General features: G+C 39.6%; 1 protein-coding gene across 2 annotated transcripts in view; it reads left to right on the forward strand.

Moving 5' to 3' along the window:
* The window catches only part of CTDSPL2 (CTD small phosphatase like 2), a 106467-nt gene that overhangs the window by 55515 nt on the left and 31336 nt on the right, over positions 1-19616 (forward strand). For both annotated transcript variants that reach the window (XM_012442202.2, XM_012442203.2), the window contains exons 3-7: positions 3820-3958; positions 7038-7187; positions 10715-10930; positions 16099-16177; positions 16868-16979. In XM_012442202.2, the coding sequence (XP_012297625.1) occupies positions 3820-3958; positions 7038-7187; positions 10715-10930; positions 16099-16177; positions 16868-16979 (696 nt within the window). The remainder of the gene's footprint in view (positions 1-3819; positions 3959-7037; positions 7188-10714; positions 10931-16098; positions 16178-16867; positions 16980-19616) is intronic.

A 19616-nucleotide genomic window follows, 5' to 3' on the forward strand; every position in this document is an offset into this window, starting at 1 on the left:
ATAGTGGCTCATACCTGTGATCCCAGCACTTTGAGAAGGTGAGGTGGGTGGATCACTTTAGCTCAGGAGTTCCAGACTAGTCTGGGCAGCATAGCAGAACTCCATCTCTACAAAAAAAATTTGTTTAATTAGCTGGACTTGGTGGTGTGTGCTTGCTGGGAGGCTGAGGTGGAAGGATGGCTTGAGCCTGGGAGGTTGAGGCTGCAGTGAACTAAGATCATGGCATTGCACTCCAGCCTTGGTGACAGGGCAAGACCCTGACTTTGTTTTATTTAAAAAAAAAAAAAAAAAAAGTGCTTGCAGGGCATGGTGGCTCACACCTGTAATCCCAGCATTTTGGGAGGCTAAGGTGGGCAAATCACCTGAGGTCGGGAGTTGAGACCAGCCTGACCAACATGGAGAAACCCTGTCTTTACTAAAAATACAAAAACTCAGCTGGGCTTGGTGGTACATGCCTGTAATCCCAGCTACTTGGGAGGCTGAGGCAGGAGAATTGCTTGAACCTGGGAGGCAGAGGTTGCAGTGAGCTGAGATTGAGCCATTGCACTTCAGCCTGGACAACAAGAGTGAAACTGTCTCCCTGCATCAAAAAAAGCACTTAACACAAAAATCTTTTATATTTATTCACATATTTTTCATTATAGTATTCATACCTCAATACATTTAGGATTTTATCTGGTACTGTTTATCTAATGCTTGCAGAAATTCATTTAGTGTGTGTCTCTCACCAGTTTTCTTAGTTTTATGTTTATGTTTTTGGAGCACATACTCATTACATGCTATCCTTTATTCAAATTTGTCTTAATTCTACAGATTCTCCATCTGTATGATGTACTTAATGTGTATGCTTAGTCCTCACATCATTGTCTGAAGCTCATTTGTCTAGTGTATTCCTCAGAAAAGATTCATGGGGTCTGAGCGTGGTGGCTGTGGCTCAGGCCTGTAATCCCAATACTGTGGGAGGCCGAGGCGGGCAGATCACCTGAGATCAGGAGTTCAAGATCAGCCTGGCAAATATGGTGAAACCCGTCTCTACTAAAAAAAAGAAAAATACAAAAATTAGCCAGGTGTGTTGGTAGATACCTGTGATCCCAGCTACTCAGGAGGCTGAGGCAGGAACATTGCTTGAACCTGGAGGTGGAGGTTGCATTGAACTGAGATTGCACCACTGCCCTCCTGCCTGGGGGACAAGAGCCAGACTCTGTCTCAAAAAAAATAAAGACCCATGGAGACCATATTCTGAGTTTTTACATGTTGATAACAGTGCCCTTTATGCTCAAAAATCAGTTTTGCTGGATATAAAATCCTTAGCTCACATTTTATCTTGATCATTTTAAATGTTATTCTATTTTCTTCCAGCATGAAAAGCATTTCTGTCAAATCTTTTATAATTTTTCTCTTTCTTTTTTTTTTTTTTTTAAAGTTGTTAAGTTTAGAATATGTCTTGGATTGGGCCAGGCATGGTGGCTCAGGCCTGTAATCCTAGCACTTTGGGAGGCCAACGTGGGCAGATCACTTCAGGTCAGGAGTTCAAGAACAGCCTAACCAACATGGCGAAACCCCATTTCTAATAATAATACAAAAATTAGTTGGGTGTGGTGGTGGGTGCCTGTCATCCCAGCTGCTCGGGAGGCTGAAGCAGGAGAATTGTTTGAACCCAGGAGGTGAAGGTTTCAGTGAGCCGAGGTGGTACTACTCAGTGCATTCCAGCCTGGGTGAGAGTGAGACTGTCTAAATAAAAAATAAAACATGTCTTGAATTGACATGTTACTCCTGGCTTTTACATTTTCTTCATTTCTTTAAAAAAAAAAAAATCATTTTTTCCCTTGCCAGGTGTGTTGGCCAACATCTATTGTCCCGGCTACTAAGGAGGCCGAGGCAGGAGGATTGCTTGAACCTGGGAATTTGAGACCAGTTTGGGCAACTTAGTGAGACCCTGGCTCTCAAAAAAGCAAAATTGTTCATTTTACCCTCTGTTTCTTTTAAAGGTAGAATCTAATGTTTACTCTGTCTTGGGCCCCTTCTAGTGTAGTCTTTATTTCTGAAATGATTTGTAAAAATTTTTGAAATCTTTTGTTCTAAGTTTTTCTTCCTCTTCTTATGTCTCTCCTTTCCTCTCCCTTTCACTTTCCCTTTCCTTTTTGTTTTTGGTTTCTTTTTTTTGGAGATAGGATCTTGCTATATTGCCTAGGCTGGAGTGCAGTGGCACAATCATGACTCACTGCAGCCTTAAATCCCTATGCTTAAGTGATCCTCTTGCCTCAGCCTCTTGAGTTACTGGGACTGTAGGCACCTGCCACCATGATTGGTTAATTTTTAAATTTTTTCTGTAGAAATAGGAACTTGCTGTGTTTCCCAGGCTGATCTCAAACTTCTGGCCTCAAGCGATCCTCCTGCCTCAACCTCCCAAAGTGCTAGAATTACAGGCATGAGCCTCCACACCTGGCCTCATTTTTTTAAATGTATTTTGTCTGGTTTTGAAATAAAAGATTATAATTTTAATCTTTTCCCTATGCATGTTTTTCTTACATGTGTTCTTTATAGAGGTATTTTTGGCTCCATGTGTGTTTCATTATAATAGTTTGGGATTTTTATATCTACACTTTCTTGATCATTTTTATGTGAAAGTAGTTTTTCTGAATTTTCAGAAACTTGTATAGTTCAGGGTATCTCTTTGAACAAATTTTGTTTTTATGTAATGTTTTCAAAATATTAGTGATGCTTTTTGAGTTTTGTCTTTTATTTCTACTATGTGTTTATTTGGAATTTCTCTTTCCTCTCTTTTGTGCCTGCCCTACCAACATTTGATTTCACTCCCAATACTTCCCCCTCAGTATGGAAACTCTTCTAGAAGGGGCCCATAGTTGGTCAGTTTCAAGAGTTCATAGGAGCAGACTGTTCCTGTCATTTCAATTCTAACCATAGACCTCTTATGCTATTGGACTGGACAGCAACTCCCCAACTTCCCTGCCCCTTGTTTCATCTGCTGTTCTCAAATTGGCCTGCTGTGGTTTCCAGTGACTACGTACCTGTCAGGTGTTTGGGGCTTCTGTTCTCAGGTGTACCATGCCACTTGTTGCTTCCTTCTGTTTTCCTTTGCACTGGTGTATATGGACATTTAGGTATTGTGCCTGTTGGTGTGTCCTCATCTGCTTCCATTTTCGAGTTTGTGGGGAATACCTTGTCTTCTGGTTTTGTTGTAAATGTTGCCCATGGGTTTTTGTTGCTTCTTTAGTTCTCTGTATTTATGTGGGGATTCATAGATTTAAGAGCACCACCTTACCAAGATTTTCCCCCTTAATTGCCTATCTTAGAGACAACTTAGAAAAATACAAATTTTGCACTGAGGGGGTGTGGCAGTGCCAGTCCCCACCTTCACCCCCACCCCCTGTTTTTGGACAATATGTGACTTGCCAGTACATTCAGTGGGGCTCTCTCTCCTACCCTGAGTCACTTAAGGAAATGATCTCTATTCTTTGGGACAGTTCTAAAAATGAGGGAAAACTGCTGAAGTTTTAGAGCACATTCTGTAATTCAGTATTTTGATAGCATGGAAAACTTAGTGGACCTTGAGGAAGGGATCTGAATTGTGGGGATGCTGTAATTATATTTGTATATTGTAAATACATTCATATTCTTACAGCTCTGTCAAATTTTTCCTGTGTTTTCTACTACTATTTGATATTACCTGTAATTGCATTTTGTTTTTCCTGTATATGAAAAACAGAGGAAAGTATATTATACCATATTTTCTCATTTTAATATTGTAACCTATAAGGCAGAATGACTGTGCTTAGTGTGTTTTTTTTTTCTCTTAAGGAAGAGAGAGAAAATCCTTCAAAACGGAGTAGAATTGAACGTGATATAGATAACAATTTGATCACGTCAACACCAAGAGCAGGAGAAAAACCTAACAAACAGATATCTCGAGTAAGACGGAAAAGTCAAGTAAATGGAGGTTTGTTAATATTTAGATACTGTTTTATTTAGGTGTAAGCAGAGATCTCACCTGACACATTTCTTAGGTATTTTTAAAAATCTACTTTGAGGCCGGGTGCATTGGCTCACACCTGTAATCCTCACATTTTGAGAGGCCAAAGTTGGCGGATCATTTGAGGCCAGGAGTTTGAGACCAGCCTGGCCAACATGACAAAACCCCATCTCTACTAAAATCACACACAAATAATTAGCCAGGCATGGTGGTGCTTGCCTGTAATTTCAGCTACTCAGGTGGCTGAAGCTTGAGAATTGCTTGAACCCAGGAGGCGGAGGTTGCAGTAAGCTGAGATTGTGCCACTGCACTCCAGCCTGGGTAACAGAGTAATACTCTGTCTCAGAAATAAAACAAAACTACTTTGAGTAATTTTTGCCTCAATTTCATAATCTTTGTATTAGGTATTAGTAACGTAGTAAAATAAAAATGTGCTACTTTAAAAATTTTACTTTGAATTAAAATAAGTAAAGATAGAGTATATACTTTTATGCTTTTTAGCATAAAAATGTGTATGGATCAACATCTTGGACATCTAATAAACTCATTTCTTAAAGCAATAATGATTGTGACTTAATTTAATTGAAATATGTACCAAATTTTTTCCTAGATTATGCTACTTAAGAGCTCAGAGGGGACTTGCATCACTTAGTCCAGTAGTTCTTAATTAGGGGTGGTTTTTTCCTCTAAGGGTCATTTGTCAATATCTAGAGACCTTTTTGGTTGTCATAACATGTGAAGGGGTGGCTACCAGTGTCTAGCAGGTGGGTATCAGCGATGTTATTAAACATCCTACAATACACAGGACAGCTCTTCAAAACAAAGAATTATCAGACTGAAATGTCAATAGTGTAGCTGTTGATAAATCTCTCAATACCTTATTGTATAGCAGAGAAACTCCTCAAAGTCAAAAAGAAGGAGGAAAAACATTAAGGAAAAGCAGAGACAGCTATAACTTTAGAGGAACTGTCCCCAACCTTTTGGTACCAGGGACCAGTTTTGTGGAAGACACAGTTTTTCCACTGTCAGTGATGGGGATGGTTTTGGGATGACATTGTTCTATCTCAGATCATCAGACATTAGTTAGATTCTCATAAGTATTGCACAACCTAGATCCCTTGCATATGCAGTTCACAATAGGGTTCATGTTCCTAAAAGAATATAATGCAGCAGCTTATCTGCAGGTAAGGTAGTAGAGGCAGAGCTCAGCCATTAATGCTTGCTAATCTCCTGCTGTATGGCCCAGTTCCTAATAGGCTGTGGACTAGTACCAGCAGGTAGGGGGTTAGGGAATCCCTCCTTTAGATTATGGAGTACTATTTTGACCAGTGCTGTCTTAAACACAGCAGCAGTTTCTCCCCTTGTCTCTGACCAGTGCAATAATATATCTTTATTGTTAGAAAAATACAAACCAGAGGGGAGAAAAAGAAGACTGAGACAAGACAAGTGGGGACAAAATAGAGAAACAAGTTAGGCTGGGCATGGTGGCTCATGCCTGCAATCCCAGCACTTTGGGAATTCGAGACCAGCCTGACCAACATGGTGAAACCCCGTCTTTACTAAAAATACAAAAATTAGCTGGGCATGGTGGTGTGCGCCTATAATCCCAGCTACTCAGGTGACTGAAGCAGCAGAATTGCTTGAACCCAGGAGGCGGAGGTTGCAGTGAACTGAGATCTTGCCACTGCATTCCAGCCTGGGCAACAGAGCAAGACTCTGTCTCAAAAAAAAAAAAAAAAAAAAAGGTGGGGGCCAGGCGTGGTGGCTCACACCTGTAATCCCAGTACTTTGGGAGGCCAAGGTGGGCGGAGCATGAGGTCAGGAGATAAGACCATCCTGGCTAATATGGTGAAACCCCATCTTGACTAAAATACGAAAAAATTAGCCTGGTGTGGTGGCATGCGTCTGTAGTTCCAGCTACTTGGGAGGCTGAGGCAGGAGAATCACTTGAACCCAGGAGACGGAGTTTGCAGTGAGCCGAGATCACGGCACTACCCTCCAGCCTGGGTAACAAGAGCAAGACTCTGTCTCAAAAAAAAGAAGAAACAAGTTAAAAGAACATAGCAAAGAAGGAAATAAATATAATGGTAGACATCAAGTTGTGGAAAGTTAAAGAATGATTAATTAGAACAGTTGATTTTACTTTTACATTAAAAAATCTGTGGAACATATTTATTTACAGGAAACTTACCATTATTCTCCTTAGCCACTCTGAGATGGTGCCTCAGTGTCCACAAGTAATTTTTGACACTGCTGTATGTAGTCTTTGCTTCAGTAGATTTATGTTGCCTCTACTCATTTAGCTGTCATTCATTATATAGAAACAGATGTGAGGGAAGTGTTTTTGGGTTTTTTGTTTGTTTGTTTTTGTCTGTCTCTTTTAAGATGGAGTCTCTCTCTGTTGCCCAGGCTGGAGTGTAGTGGTACAATCTTGGCCCACTGCAATCTCCGCCTCCCAGGTTCAAGCAGTTCTCTGCCTCAGCCTCCCAAGTAGTTGAGATTACAGGCACCTGCCACCATGTCCAGCTAATTTTTGTATTTTTATTAGAGACGGGGTTTCACCATATTGGCCAGGCTGTTCTTGAACTCCTGACCTTGTGATCCAGCTGCCTCAGCCTCCCAGAGTGCTGGGATTACAGCATGAGCCACCACGCCCAGCAAGGGAAGGTTTTATGAAGTAGAATCATCCCAGAATATAAACAAAAATAAAATAATTTGTGTTTTAGATAGTAGGAACTAGTTTGCTTGCTTACAAAGAATTTTCTTCATTTTGTGTTATACTGTGTTGATTTGAAGACTTTCAGTCTACAGGTGTAAATCTACTTTGAAAAAATTCACTAAATGTTAGCATTACAAACACATATAGAGCATTTGACTTACAAGTAATTTACCACAGCGTTTCTTTAATAACCTCTTCTGAACATTAGCATTAATTAGCTTTCATGAAGTATTTTGAGGGAAAAAGAGTTACTTCTGTAAATGATTTATAACATTTCTGAAAGTCAGTATTTTCTAGATCATGACTTTTTTCTTTTTTCTTTTTTAGAAGCTGGTAGTTATGAAATGACAAATCAACATGTAAAACAAAATGGAAAATTAGAAGATAATCCTTCCTCTGGCAGTCCTCCAAGGACTACTTTGTTGGGGACCATATTTTCACCTGTCTTCAACTTTTTTTCACCAGCAAATAAAAATGGTAAGTATAAACCATTACCTGTGATTTGGATTTTAAAAAATGCATAGGTTTTTTTAAGATGAAGTATCGCTTTGTTGCCCTGGCTGGAGTGCAGTGGCGTGATCTTCACTCACTGCAACCTCCACCTCCTAGGTGCAAGCAATATTCCTTCCTCAGCCTTCCAAGTGGCTGGGACTATAGGTGCCCACCACCATGCCCAGCTAATTTTTTTCTGTATTTTTGGTAGAGACAGAGTTTCACCATGTTAACCAGGCTGGTCTCAAAATCTTGACCTTCAAGTGATCTGCCCACCTCAGCCTCCCAAAGTGCTGGGATTACAGATGTGAGCCACTGCGCCCAGCAAAAAAATACATAGTTTTTTAAAAGATCTTTTTTATTTTATTAGCGTATTTTGTCAGCATCTCGTTTGTTTTCCACCTCATTAAAAATATACAGCTCCTTGTGAGCTGGGTGTGATGGCTGATGCCAGTAATCCAAACTCTTCGGGAGGCTGAGACAGGAGAATTGCTCAAGGGCAGGAGTTTGAGACTAGCCTGGGCAACATAGTAAGGCCCTGTCTCTACAAAAAAAGTAAAAATTATTCAAGTGCACTATAGTCCTACCTACTCCAAAGGCTGAAGTAGGAGGAATGCTTGAACCCAGCAGTTTGAACCCAGAAGTTTGAAGCTGCAGTGAGCTATGATTGTACCATTGCACTCAAGCTTGGACAGCCAAGTGGGACCCTGTCTCTTAAAAAAATAAAAGAAAAAGAATGGAATGGCACTGTCCTCTGGTGGGGGCAGTGGAAGTAGTGGCTCACAAAAGGCTTGAAAGAAAAGCTGAATCTGGAAAGGTGGTAAAAGGCATTCCAGGTAGGAGCAGCATGAGTAGAGGCCTTGCAGCAGAAAACAGCATAGTGTATTTGAGAGTGTATTGTAGTTTGTAATTGATGGAACTGTGGATTTGAGAAGGGATAAGGTAGGAGAGCTATGAAGAAGTCATACTATAGAGCTAACCCAGTAAGATAATAAATTTATTCAAGTAGGTGATAATTGAAAGGTGTTTTTTTTTTCCAAAGTGAAAGCAAGTTTATTAAGAAAGTAAAGTAATAAAGAATGGCTACTCCATAGGCAGAGCAGCCTGAAAGGTTTTAAGTTGGCGAATAATATGATCTAATTTATGTTTTATAAAGATCACTTGGGCAATAGTGTGTAGGGTAGATTCTGAAGAGGCTGTAGGCAGGTAGAACAATTATTAGACTCGTAGTAGTTCATGTGAGACTTGATGAGACCTTAATTGTATTAGAGAACACAGGAAGGATCAGAGGACAGAAAATAGACACATTTTTGGTGTAGATTGGAGGTGAAAGAGAATAGAGAAGATGACAGAAGAGTAGATTCAAGGAAAATAAAGTCCCTGGGAGATAGATAATTGAGTGTAATTTGGGCCATGATGAGTTTGAGATGCCATGAAATATTCAAATAAAAATATTCAGGGCTGGGCATGGTGGCTCACACTTGTAATCCCAGCACTTTGAGAGGCCGAGGCGGGCGGATCATGAGGTCAGGAGATCGAGACCATCCCAGCCAACATGATGAGAACCTTGTCTCTACTAAAAATAGAAAAATTAGCTGGGCATGGTGGCGCGTGCCTGTAATCCCAGCTAGTCAAGAGGCTAAGACAGGAGAATCGCTTGAACCAGGGAGTCAGAGGTTGCAGTGAGCTGAGATCATGCCATTGCATTCCAGTCCAGGAGACAGTGTGAAACTCCATCTCAAAAAATTATACTATTTAGTAGTAATATTTTTTCTTCATGCTGAAGAATCTGTGAAGATATGTACAGAAATAGATGTTTGGGGAACAAGGAGTTGAAGTTTGATAATTATAAGAGATGCTCGCTCGCTCTCTCTCTCTCACTCTCGCCCTCACCCCCCCTACCCCTACCCCTCTCCCCACCCCTGTCTCCATGCCCCTGTCTCCCCCTCTCTCTCTTTCTCTCTATTTGGATTATGACCAGTCTTTGTAATTGTATTTTTTGTTCCATAGCCTGGGACTAGGGTCTGAGAAACCTGTTGGTTATGTTAATTCAAGAGGGATTTCTTGATGGATGGCAGTGAAAGAATAAGAAATCAAGGCTACTGAGGCTGCCAGCTTGAGAGTGGGTTTAAGTGATATACCACGAAGTCTAACTAGATGAGGAGGGTGGTGAAGAAGTGTTTGAGGGATGTGTTTGGAATTAAACACACTGGCCTTTATCAGGTTCGAAGATCACATATAATGGGAGTATGAGATATAATTTGAAGGTTAGGAGGTTGTGGTAAGTGGTTAATACAGTGTTAGAATTTTAGGTTTCAGAGGTGAAATTTCTCAGTGTTAAGGTCCAGGTTATGGCCATGGTAGTAACTGATATAGAGCAGTATGAATGAAGATAGTTGGAGCTGAAGAGGGCAAGAACTTTGAGGATTAGTTGTTGGATGAATCATTGACATCATCTTTAATAACAACTAGACAAAATACTGTGTTAAGTAGAAGAGTAAACTGGTAGCTGTGTATTAAACTCCTTTGTGATTGAGAGGATTCTTGCAGTTGATGGTAGGTGCCAGCAGCGAGGATAAGTGAAGAATTATATAGCCATGTGACATTGGTGGAAAACCAGTGATTGTATAGTAGCAATGGAGATAAATGAATTGTGATTCTATTAGTATGTTGGGTATGGGAGAATAAAGAGCATTTGAGGGAAGGGATCAGGAAAACCTTTTAGGAAAGAGGTTAAATTTAAAGCAACATGGGAGAAGGGATGTTCTCTAAGGAAGTTGAGAATATTGGAGGTTAATTTTGTTATGTTTGTTTAAAATGACATTTGGAAGATTCCAGAAGGAAATGGAAAGACTTGGAATCATTTTTTTTTTCTTTTTGAATTGAGACAGAGTCTTGCTCTGTCACTCAGGCTGGAGTGCAGTAGTATGGTCACAGGTCACTACAGACTTGAGCTGCTGGGCCCAAGCCATCCTCCCACTTTAGCCTCCTGAGTAGCTGGGATCACAGGTGTGTATCACCCCACCCAGCTAGTTTTTGTATTTTTTGTAGAGACAGTCATGTTGCCTAGGCTGGTCTTAATCTCCTGAGCTCAACCAGTCTGCTTGCCTCAGCCTCTCAAAGTGCTGGGATTACAGCCATGAATCACCACACCTGACCCAGTCGTTACTGAGATAGAGTTTTGCTGAGAAATTATTCTTCTGTCTTTTGATTAAAAGGTTCTCATGATTAGAACAGTTAGCTAATTTTTTGATACTTCTGGTTGAAAAATTACAATTGCACACATGACTAGGATGCAGAAACGTTGCTCACAAATGTTACTCTATCCCGTAAGCCTTCATTCCTCATTGTTTGAAATGGCTGGCAAAGATTCTCTAAAAAACAATATTCTCGGCTTTGCACCTGTAGGAATGATCAGTCTTAATAAATATATTGTACAGTGATATTGTATTTAGTTTTTCTAAATAGTTGGGATTTTTAAATGATAATAATACACTGAATTATGATTTTAGGAACATCAGGATCAGATTCTCCAGGACAGGCTGTTGAAGCTGAAGAAATAGTAAAACAGCTTGATATGGAACAGGTGGATGAGATCACTACCAGTACTACTACATCAACTAATGGAGCAGCTTACTCAAATCAAGCAGTTCAAGTGAGAGCATCAATAAACAATGGTTTAGAAGAAGCAGAAGAAACAGTTAATCGTGATATCCCACCCCTTACAGGTGAAGAAAATTTCTTATACATCTTCATGAGTAGTTGATAAAAATACAGTATTTCATATTTTTCTTAAATAAGCAGATTATATGCATAGGTTTTTCTTCCTGGAAGTTAAAAAAAAAAGTTAAAATTGGAAACAAAACTTTGTCCCAAAAATCCAAAGTCATTTTGAAATTGAATATTTTTTAAAGGTTTTGATCAAGTATTAGTCATTTCACAGTTTAATTATTTCCACTAATCTTATTACTTGGAGAAATTTGACACAACTAACAAAATATGTGCTCATGTTCATGAACATCCTTATCATTATTGCACAAGTCTTGGACCCTTATGTCTGAGGTCTTTACCTAGAAGCAGTCTCATACCTTCAGATTTGTTTCATTACATAGATGAGATCCCCCCATAGGTGCTTCTGTTCCTAGATCTCCTCATATACCTAACTTTGCAGCCTGACTTGGATCTGCCAAACATAATTACTGGGTTTCTGAGCCAGTTATCCTTGAAATGTGGAAACACATGGATCAGGAATTTATTACCTCTGAATATTGTGGTAGATAGATAAGGTACAAGATGGAATTGTGTTCCATCATTCTTAAGAGCAGAAATAAAACTGAAGAAGGCCATCTCACTAGGGCATGGAGATTTCATCTTAAATTTTTTTTTGTTTGTTTATTGTGGTACCAGGTATTTGAGAGAGCCCAGTAAATATCTATTAGTTAAGAAACTTAGTTTGGGGTCAGGCATGATGGCTCGGGCCTGTAATCCCAGCACTTTAGGAGGCCAAGACAGGAGGACTGCTTGAGGTCAAGAGTTTGAGACCATCCTGGGCAAAATAGCCAGACCCCATGTAGGGTGGAGTCTAGCTCTGTCCTTTAGGCTGGACAGTGCAGTGGCACGATCTTGACTCACTGCATCCTCTGCCTCCTGGGTCCACGCAATTCTCCTGCCTCATCCTCCTGAGTAGATGGGATTACCCAGCTAATTTTTTTTTAACTTGTAGTATAGATGGGGTTTCATCATGTTGACCAGGCTAGTCTTGAACTTCTGACCTCAAATGATCCGCCCACCTCAGCCTTCCATAGTGCTGGGATTACAGGTGTGAACCACCTTGCCTGGCCAAAAAAATTTTTTTTTTTAATTAACAGGGATGGTGACGTGTGCTTGTCGTCTTAGTTACTCAGGAGGCTAAAGCAGGTTTGATTGAGCCCAGGAGTTCCAGACTACCATGAGCTATGATTGATTGAGTCACTGCAATCCAGCCTAGGCAGCAGAGCAAGATCCAGTCTTGGGAAAGAAAAAAAGAAACATAGTTTGGTTTAAGGAAATAGAATAATATATAGATGGTTCCTGAGTTACAGTGGTTCATCTTCAACATTTTTTACTTTACAATGGGTTTATCAGGGTGTTAAATGCATTTTGACTTATGATATTTGTGACCTATGATCGGTTTATTGGGATATAGCCCCATCATAAGTCTAGGTGCATCTGTACTTCTCTCAGCTATAAAAAGGAAGCTTTTAAAAAAGTCATTGACATAGCAGAAAACATTTAAAGAAAATATGGTACAATTATGAAGCTTCTATATAATGCAATCCAGTAATACCAATATGAAGGGACAAGCAGCAAAATAGGAAAGGTTTATTTTAAATTCATCAAGTAAAAGATTCATATCTATAATGTTAAATTTATATTAATACAGACTCCAACAAGCAAATCAATTACGTTCATTTTGTGAATGATACTTTCAATTAACCCACCTTTGACCCGTCATTTTATGCTTATTACTTTGCGCATTGGGTATAAGACTAATGAAGTAAAGTATAGACTAAAGTTCAGAGTTTTGGCTTCCTGTTTGATGTTTGTTTTGTATTTTCATGCTGGTTTATAAGCCTTTGTATTTATTTTTTCTGACAACTGTGAGGATGGAGAAAGGATTTCTATAACCTTAGGGGTTTCTAGAAGGGAAAATTAAAATTTACTATAGTTGTCACAGTCATTCATTTATTCCCCCAACGTTTATGAGCACCTATTTTTCTGTGATGGGAACTGTTGATGAATTGACCCCTGAGAAGTTTGTTATGTAACTGAAGAGCCAAGTATACAGAAACATCACCATACAGTATGGTGAGTGCTGCTGCAAAGAAGTGAGCTTAATGACATGGTGTGACATATTACAGTTACTCTTTTGGGATGATCATGAGAACATAAATAGAGGTAACATTTATACTGATCTTAAAAGATGAATATGAGTGACAAAAGTATTATTTTCCTTGAGAACATAGCCAAAGAGAAAAAGAAGGTAGGAAGCTGGTGGCTGTATTACTTTGGATGACTGATTTAAGCCCTTGAGACAGTTTCAAATACAGTTTTCTCAGCTTTAACATGGCTATTATAATACAAGGTTTTGCAGGCTAAATGAGATAAAATATGCAAAATACTTAACATATAAGCATTTAACAAATATTCTTGGCTGGGCACCATGGCTCATGCCTATAATCCCAGCACTTTGGGAGGCCGAGGTGGGCAGATCACTTGAGCTCAGGAGTTTGAGACTAGCCTGGGCAATATGGTGAAACCCTGTCTCTACAAAAAAAATATATAAAAAATTAGCTGGCCATCATGGCTTATACACCTATAGTCCCAGCTACCTGAAGGACTGAGGTAGGAGGATTGCTTGACCTGGGAGGTCAAGGTTGTAGTGAGCTGTGTTCATGCCACTGCACCTGGGTGACAAAGTGAGGCTTGTCTTGAAAAATAATGATAAAGTAAATAAATAAAAATAAATTTTGTTTCATTTATCTGAGGTTAATAGGAACTTGAAACAGTAAGTTGTTGGAAGATACATTTTCTTGTGCTAATTATTAGAAGCATAGTACTCTCAGAGATGCACAAAAATTCTGTTTTACATCTGATGTCATGCGTTGAACATACGCACCAGGTTGACTCTGTCTCAAAAGGTGTTAATACATTATAATTGGACAAAAGACTGTTTTGTCTTAAAAGACTATTCTCTACCATTTCATTTCTATAGAAACATCACAGAAATTTTTATTGGGTTCCACTTTAAATTTTTATATCTGAGACATTTCCTATTTGGCTTATAAGTTACCTTTGTCTTCTTACATTTAAGTTGTAATTATTGTCTTGGAAAATTCCCAGTATAATTTCTAAAGCTCTATCAAATGATATGATCTTAGCTCAAACTGGGAATGAACTATGGCATGAAGTATAGAATTACTTCTGGATCATTTTTAAGTTGTTTATAAATTAGAAGTAAAATAATATGTCTTTTAAGGCAGTGATTTTGATCAGGCACGATGGCTCACCAGTACTTAAGGAGGCTGAGAAGGGAGGATCTCTTGAGCTCAGGAGTTTGAGACCAGCCTGGGCAGCATAATGAGACCCTTTTTTGTCTCTACAAAAAAACTTTTTTAATTATCCAGGTGTGGTGGTACACCTGTAGTCCCACCTACTTGGGAAGCTGAGGCAGGAGGATTGCCTGAGCCCAGGTCAAGACCACAGTGTTTGCTCCACGGCACTCTAGTCTGCGAACCAGAACAGGACCCTGTCTCAAAAAAAAAAAGAGACAGACTGACTAAAAGAACAATTTCTGGCTGGGCGAGGTAGCTCACGCCTGTTATCCCTGCACTTTGGGAGGCTGAGGTGAGTGGATCACCTAAGGTAAGGAGTTCAAGACCAGCCTGGACAACATGCTGAAACCCCTTCTCTACTAAAAATACAAAAAAATTAGCCAGGCGTGGTGGCAGGCACCTGTAATCCCAGCTACTCGGGAACCTGAGTCTGGAGAATCACTTGAACCCCAGAGGTGGAGGTTGCAGTGAGTTGAGATCGTGCTGCTGCACTCCAGCCTATGTGACAGAGGAAGACTCCATCTCAAAAAAACTAAAATAAAGAACGGTTTCTGCATAGAGTAGCATTTCTTAATTTATTTTATTTTTATATACATTTTTTGAGATGGAGTTTTGCTCTTGTTGCCCAGGCTGGAGTGCAATGGTGCAATCTTGGTTCATTGCAACCTCCGCTCTCCAGGTTCAAGCAATTCTTCTGCCTTAACCTCCTGAGTAGCTGAGATTACAGGCATGCGCCACCATGCCCAGTAAATTTTGTATTTTTAGTAGAGACGGTTTCTCCATGTTGGTCAGGCTGCTCTCGAACTGCTGACCTCAGGTAGTCCGCCCACTTTAGTCTCCAAAAGTGCTGGGATTGCAGGCGTGAGCCAATGTGCCTGGCCACATGTCTTAACTTTTTAAGATTGTAGTCTTGAGATTCCTGGAAACATGTACATACAATTTGTTTAAAATAAGTCTTCAAAGAGTTCATGAACCTTTTAAAGACTGTTTGTGGATCTCAGGTTTAAAAACTACATTTGGGCCAGGCGCGGTGGCTCACACCTTTAATCCCAGCACTTTGAGAGGCCAAGGCAGGCAGATCACGAGGTCAGGAGTTCGAGACCAGCCTGACCAACATGGTGAACCCTCATCTCTACTAAAAATACAAAACTTAGCCAGGCGTGATGGTGCACACCTTTAATCCCAGCTACTCAGAAGGCTGAGGCAGGAGAATCATTTGAACCCGGGAAGCAGAGGTTGCAGTGAGTTGAGTTGTGCCATTACACTCCAGCCTGGGCAACAGAATGAGACTCCATCTCAGAAGAAAAAAAAAAAAAAAAAAAATTTGGGGTCTAATGTCAGGATACATTTATTGACTGCCTGTGTATACAAGGTGCTTTTTAAACTATTACCCCTATAAGAGCACCATGAAATTTTTTTTGGTGATTACATGTAAACATTATACAATTAAGAGATTCCTTTTTTTAGAGTATGTTTTTCTATTAATAAGTAGTACATTTTCTTTTAGCTGATAAGCATCTTAATTCTAGCTATGATCTGATTTGCCATTTTGTCTGTAGTGGTCATTTTTCCCTTTAGATTTAAAGTTAGATCCATATGTTAATAAATTTGCTTTTATGTGTTGTTTACAAATTATTTCTGTTTTTAATCTAAAATACACAGGGTTTCAGGAAGATCTTATATAGAAGCAGAAAGATGTGTATTACAGGGCTTCAGGAAGATCTTACATAGGAGCAATAAAAATGTGTATTTCATGAAGCATTAAGTAAAAACAACATTTTGTCTTTCACTGTGTTAAACAGTGCCAGTAACTCCAGATAGTGGTTATTCATCAGCCCATGCAGAGGCCACCTATGAAGAAGACTGGGAAGTATTTGACCCGTGAGTTAGTTGTTTGTTTGTTTGTTTGTTTGTTTGTTTGTTTGCTTCCTTCCTTCCTTCCTTCCTTCCTTCCTTCCATCCCTCCCTCCCTCCCTCCCTTCCCCTTCCTCTCTCCCTCCCTCCCTTCCCCCTTCTTCCCTCCCCCCCTTCCTCCCTCCCCCACCTTTCTTTTTGGAGCATGATGAAAGTTTGTTATATATGTGGATTGGTGGCTAAATAGTATATTGTCAAGATATATAACCTGTAGGTATTACAACTTTTACTGGGTATATAACCTGTAGGTATTACAACTTTCACTGGGGCTGGGTGCAGTGGCTCATCCCAGCACTTTGAGAGACCCAGGCAGGCAGATTGTTTGAGCCCTCAAGTTCAAGACCAGCCTGGGCAACATGGCAAAACCTGTCTCTATAAAAAATACAAAAATTGGCTGGGCGCGGTGACACATGCCTGTAGTCCCAGCTATTGGGGAGGATAACTTGAGCCCAAGAGGCAGAGGTTACAGTAAGCTGTGATAGAGTGAGACGGATTTATAGAGATACTAATTTCTATATTTTCACTTTTATTAACATATTTTATAAGTTTTGTTTTCTGGGTTAACTGCTTTATAGACTTTTAAATGGGCTGAGCTTAGTAATGTTTTATATTTATAAAAAGTAAAATGTTGAAATTTTTCAAAAATCTGATTTATAGCTATTATTTCATCAAACATGTCCCGCCACTGACAGAAGAACAACTAAATAGGAAACCTGCTCTTCCGTTGAAAACAAGAAGCACACCGGAATTCTCCCTAGTTTTAGACTTGGTAAGTCTCTAAAGGTAGAGAGAATAAACGGGTGAAATTCTTTTTTTAAATCATGTCTATATTAGCTTTCTCCTTTTTTGTTAGGATCATGTTTTCCTGAAGGACCAACTATAGTTTGGGTCAATTGAATTAACCATATGCAAGACCATAACCCTTATTTTTATATATATATTATACCAATAAACTTTTGATTAATAGTCTTAAAAGCACAGTTTCTTAATACTGACTAACAAAGTTTTTAATCTGATCTCCGATATTTAAAAATTTGTATTTTAGGGGCTCAGGGCAGTAGCTCATGCCTGTAATCCGAGAATTTTGGGAGATCAAGGTGGGTGGATCACTTGAGGCCAGGAGTTTGAGACTAACCTTACCAACATGATGAAACCCATTCATTTTCTACTAAAAATTCAAAAACTAGCTGGTGATATGCACCTGTAATCACAGCTACTTGGAAAGCTGAGGCACGAGAATCCTAGAACCCAGGAGGCAGATGTTGCAGTAAGCTGAGATCATGCCACTGCACTCCAGCCATGGCGACAGAGCAAGATTCTTTCTTGAAAAAAAAATGATATTTTAGGGTCCCAGAAGAGCTTTGAAAACAGTTATCTCCTATTTGCTAACCAAATTTAATATACAGTCCTATTTCCTATCTGCCTCTAATTTCTTATTGATTTTGTATTTTTAAAATTTGTTTACTTTTTTTAAGGCTAGTAAAGTGAAAGCAGTGGGATTGGGGAAGGAACTAATTTTTGATATTGGTAAAAAATGAAATCTCATGTCATATTGGAAAATATTATTAAGCATTTGTTTCTGGTACCCTATAATTGGAGATGTGATTTAGTTCTCATAGAAAATTTATCTTAGCCAGGCACAGTGTCTCATGCCTATAATTTCAGCACTTTGAGCCTCCATTTGGCCCAGGAATTCAAGACCAGCCTAGACAACATAGTGAGACCCACGACTCTACAAAAAATGAATGGGCCTGGTGGTGCAACCCTGTGGTCCCAGCTATTTGGGAGACTGAGACAGGAGGCTCCCTTGAGGCAGGGAATTTGAGGTGGCAGTGAGCTACAATTTTGTCACTGTACTGCAGCCTGAGCAGCAAAGCCGGATATCATTTCAGTTTTAAAAGAAGGAAAGAGCCGGGCTCAGTGGCTCACATCTGTAATCCCAGCACTTTGGGAGGCCAAGGCAGATGGATCATGAGGTCAGAAGTTCAAGACCAGCCTGGCCAAGATCCCAACTCTACTAAAAATACAAAAATTAGCCGGGCGTGGTGGCACGTGCCTGTAATCCCAGCCACTCAGGAGGCTGAGGCATAATGGCTCACACCTGTAATCCCAGCACTTTCGGAGGCCAAGGCGGGCAAATACTTGAGTACAGGAGTTGGAGACCAGCCTGACCAGTAGAGTGAAACCCTATCTTTACTAAAAATATAAAAATTAGCCGGACGTGGTGTTGCACGCCTGTAATCTCAGCTACTTGGGAAGCTGAAGCAGGAGAATCGCTTGAACCCAGGAGGTGCAAATTGCAGTGATCCTAGATTGTGCCACAGCATTTCAGCCTTGTTCAGGTTGTTCACAGAGTGAGACTCTGCTTCAAAAAAAAAAGAAAATTTATCTTGAGGAAGAAGTCTATTATTTTAAATTTGCATGTATAATTGTGTTTTGAGAGTTCAGCAGCTAGTTTTTGCCTAGCCAAAGAGATATAAGAGAAGTATCCAGAAGTCCTAAGGTACTTATTTGAGTATAAATAAAAATAAAATTTTGAAACTGATTATAAGTAGCACAGATTTGATGTGCAGGTCAGTGGAGACAATGAAAAAGATGATTTTGACCAGGCACGGTGACTCACGCCTGTAATCCCAACACTTTGGGAGACTGAGGCAGGTGGATCACAAGGTCTTTCAGGAGATCGATACCATCCTGGCAACATGGTGAAACTCTTATCTCTACTAAAAATACAAAAATTAGCTGAGTGTGGTGGCATGTGCCTGTAGACCCAGCTACTCAGGAGGCTGAGGCAAGAGAACTGCTTTAACCCCAGAGGCAGAGGTTGCAGTCAGCTGAGATTGTGCCACTGCATTCCAGCCTGGGCAACAGAGTGAGACTCTGTCTCAAAAAAAGAAAGAAAGAAAAAGGTGATTTTGAATTTAGGAATTGATGTGATCAAGTTTGACCCTATTATTTTGAATCTAGTGTGCAGGTAACAGAGAAGGAAAGATAAGAATTGGCAAAGCATAAGTAATTTTACAGAAGTAGATGAAGAATACTCAAAATTTAATAGGCCATAGATGAAGTATTATGATTAATTATGATTCAGTTGTAAAGAAAATACTTAAGATGCTAAGAGAATACCATGAAATGCTTAGTCTGGTATGCTATTAAAATGAGGCATATCTAGAGTATTTTTGTTCTTTGCCTTCCCAGAGTTTAACTTTAGGTTAAAAGAAACACTCCAGCTAATAAGTTGTGGGATTACAAAGGATGAACATTTGTGTTTTATTTTAGCTGATCTTAAACATACTGAAAATTTCAGGGATTGTTACTAGCCACTTTATTATTATTATTTTTTAATTCTGTCACTTGATACTAATGAAAGCCTTTTTTTAATTTAAGCATTCAAGGTTTGAGAAAT

The sequence above is a fragment of the Aotus nancymaae genome, unplaced genomic scaffold, assembly GCF_030222135.1.
Source record: "Aotus nancymaae isolate 86718 unplaced genomic scaffold, 86718_ANA_hifiasm-v0.15.2.pri h1tg000062l, whole genome shotgun sequence".
NCBI lineage: Eukaryota > Metazoa > Chordata > Mammalia > Primates > Aotidae > Aotus > Aotus nancymaae.